At 70.7% G+C, this 2,421-nt stretch overlaps 1 protein-coding gene across 1 annotated transcript; it reads left to right on the top strand.

The window, feature by feature from the left end:
- Nucleotides 1-228: 228 nt before the first annotated feature.
- On the top strand, nucleotides 229-2,345 carry H696_06188 (hypothetical protein; the record flags this gene model as incomplete). The annotated part of the gene is made up of 2 exons (XM_009499932.1): nucleotides 229-247; nucleotides 313-2,345. 2 exons carry the CDS (start codon nucleotides 229-231, stop codon nucleotides 2,343-2,345), a joined length of 2,052 nt encoding a protein of 683 aa, XP_009498207.1.
- Nucleotides 2,346-2,421: the final 76 nt, after the last annotated feature.

The raw sequence follows: 2,421 nt of genomic DNA, 5'->3' as shown, positions 1-2,421 counted from the left end.
CTGGCATCACGCTTGTGCACCTATGCGCACCCCTCTTTCTTTCTCCGCCCCCTCCTTTTCTCCGTGTGTCTGTCTGTGTCTGCCCGTGTGTCTGTCTGTGTCTATGTTCACAGGACATACGGGCCTTGTCTCCCCACACCCTCTCCCATGATCTCCCCCCCCCCCCCCACCACCTCTACTTCATACCCCCTCCTGTTTCACGCCCCCCGCGCTTTAACACCCTAATATATGTCCTTGAAATCCACCCGTATATCCACCTCCCTCCCGCCTTCCCCTCCCTCTCCCCTCCCTCGTTCTCCGTTCTCCCTTCAGTTGAGGTCGCCTCGGCTAAGCTATCAAAGACCAACGATACCAGCAGCAGCAGCAGCAGCAGCAACATCACTGGCCCGTCGTTCCTGGAGGTCTTCACCGTCAGCCAGACCACCCCTCAGTCAGCACCATCGACGCCCACCGGCAACCCGCTGGATCGGCTGGCCATTCCCGGCCGCCGGGCCGAGCTGGACACCCTGGTGGGCCTGGTGATCGGAGCCCTCCGCGGGCAGGCCAGCGGCCGGGTGTACGTGTCCGGCCGGCCGGGCACCGGCAAGTCGGCCATGGTCTCGGCCCTGGTGTCCTACCTGCGGCACCATCTGGCCGAGCATCGCCCGGCCGTGCCGGTGGCCGTCATCCGAGACCTGCGCATTGTCAAGGTGAACTGCGTGCGGGTGACCAGCCCGCGACAGCTGCTGGACCAGCTGGCGGCCCTGTTGAATTCCACCGGCGGAGGAGGCTCCGCCAGTGTCGCCGGGCCATCCGGCGGCCAGGCCGCCAGCAGCAGCGCCAGCGACGCGCTCACCGCGGCCAGCACCTTCTCGGCGGCCTCCTCCCCGCCGGTGGTTCTGTTTTTGGACGAGATCGACCACCTGTCCACCGAGTCCCTGTACACGGTCTTCGAGTGGACCCTCCTGCCGCGGGCCCGCCTGGCCGTGGTCGGCATCGCCAATGCCTTTGATTTGATTGAGCGGGCCATGCCGCGGTTGCGGGCCAAAAACTGCGAGCCCGAGCGCATGGTCATCCTGCCCTACACCCGGGCCCAGCTGGAGGAGGTCATGCGGCATCATGTCCGGCAGAATGGCGCCTATGGGCCCCTGCGCACCGAGGCCTTCAACCGCTGGGCCAAGAGCCACTCCGGCGGGCCCCTGCCGCCGCCCCATGGTCCGCTGGCCGAGGCGGAGCCCGACCTACTGAGCCCGGCCGGCGCGCTGCAGGTGTCCCTCTGCGCCAGCAAGGCCGCCGCTCACGGGGACACCCGGCTCGGGCTGTCGCTCCTGCTGGAAGCGGCCACTTCGCTGGTGACCCAGCAGCAGCAGCAGCAGCTGCAACAGCAACAGCAACCTTCCGGGGAAGGGGCCTCTGCCTTGGCGGCGGGCGATGGGCCGTCCAGTATTGCCAGCGCTGGCCAGTGGCAGGACGCCGCCGGCGCCTCGGACCCGGGGCCCAATGCGGCGCCGGCTCCGGCGGCGCCCCCCCCGCCGGTCCAAGGGAGTATCTTCGCCGCGGCGGCGGCCGCCCGGGCCGCCTCCCTCGGCGGGGGAGCCCCCGCCCCCGGGACACTCTTCCCTTCGCGGCCTGCATCGGCTGGGGCCGTCGGCTTGGGGGCCGACAGCCGGCCGTCCATCTTTGCCGGGCGGCCGTCCACCGCTCCGGCAGCCGGGCCCGGGATCGCTGCAGGGGGCGGCGCCGGGTCGCTGCTGGCCTCGTTGCCGGCGCACCAGCGCACCGTGATCCAGAGCATCCGCGACCTCTTTGAGCAGGCGGCCCTCGCCCGGCTGGCCAGGGAAGAGGAGGCCCTGCGCGCGGCCGGCCCCGGGGGCAGCAACCCCGGCGGGCCGCTCCCCGCAGGGACCGCCCCCCTCGGATTGCCCTTCTCGATTCCCCCCTCACTGCGTAATGTCTTTGACCGGTACTCCTGGCGGTGTCAGCACCCGGGGGCGGCCACCACCGGGCCGGGGACTTCTTCTTCCTCCTCTTCCGGCAGCCGTGTGGCCGGGCCCCCGCAGGTGGCCCTGACGCCGGTGTCGCCGGCCACCTTCATGGACATCCTGGACCAGCTGCTTGGCCGGGAGCTGATCCGGGTGCTCAGCCCGCCGGTGTCCGGGCCCGGGGGGGCGGCTGCCAATGATGGCGCTGCCGGGTCCCTGATCGACGGCGGCCTGGCGGCCATCTTCTCCGGGAATGTGGGGGCCGGGTTCGCCGGCGGCGGCGGGTCTCGGCGCACCTCGCGCCTCGGCGCCGCGGACATTTGGGAATGTCGGGTCACCCTGACCGGGAGCTTTGCCTCCTCGCTGGCCGGCGATGGTCTGTGAGGGGAGATGGCCGAGGTGGCGAAGGGCGGGGCGCGGGCGCGGGCGCACTTTGGTGAGCTTCCTCTGTCCCTTTGGC

This window comes from Fonticula alba, assembly GCF_000388065.1.
Source record: "Fonticula alba strain ATCC 38817 unplaced genomic scaffold supercont2.25, whole genome shotgun sequence".
Taxonomy (NCBI): Eukaryota; order Rotosphaerida; family Fonticulaceae; genus Fonticula; species Fonticula alba.
This window is presented reverse-complemented; position numbering and strand designations above follow the sequence as displayed.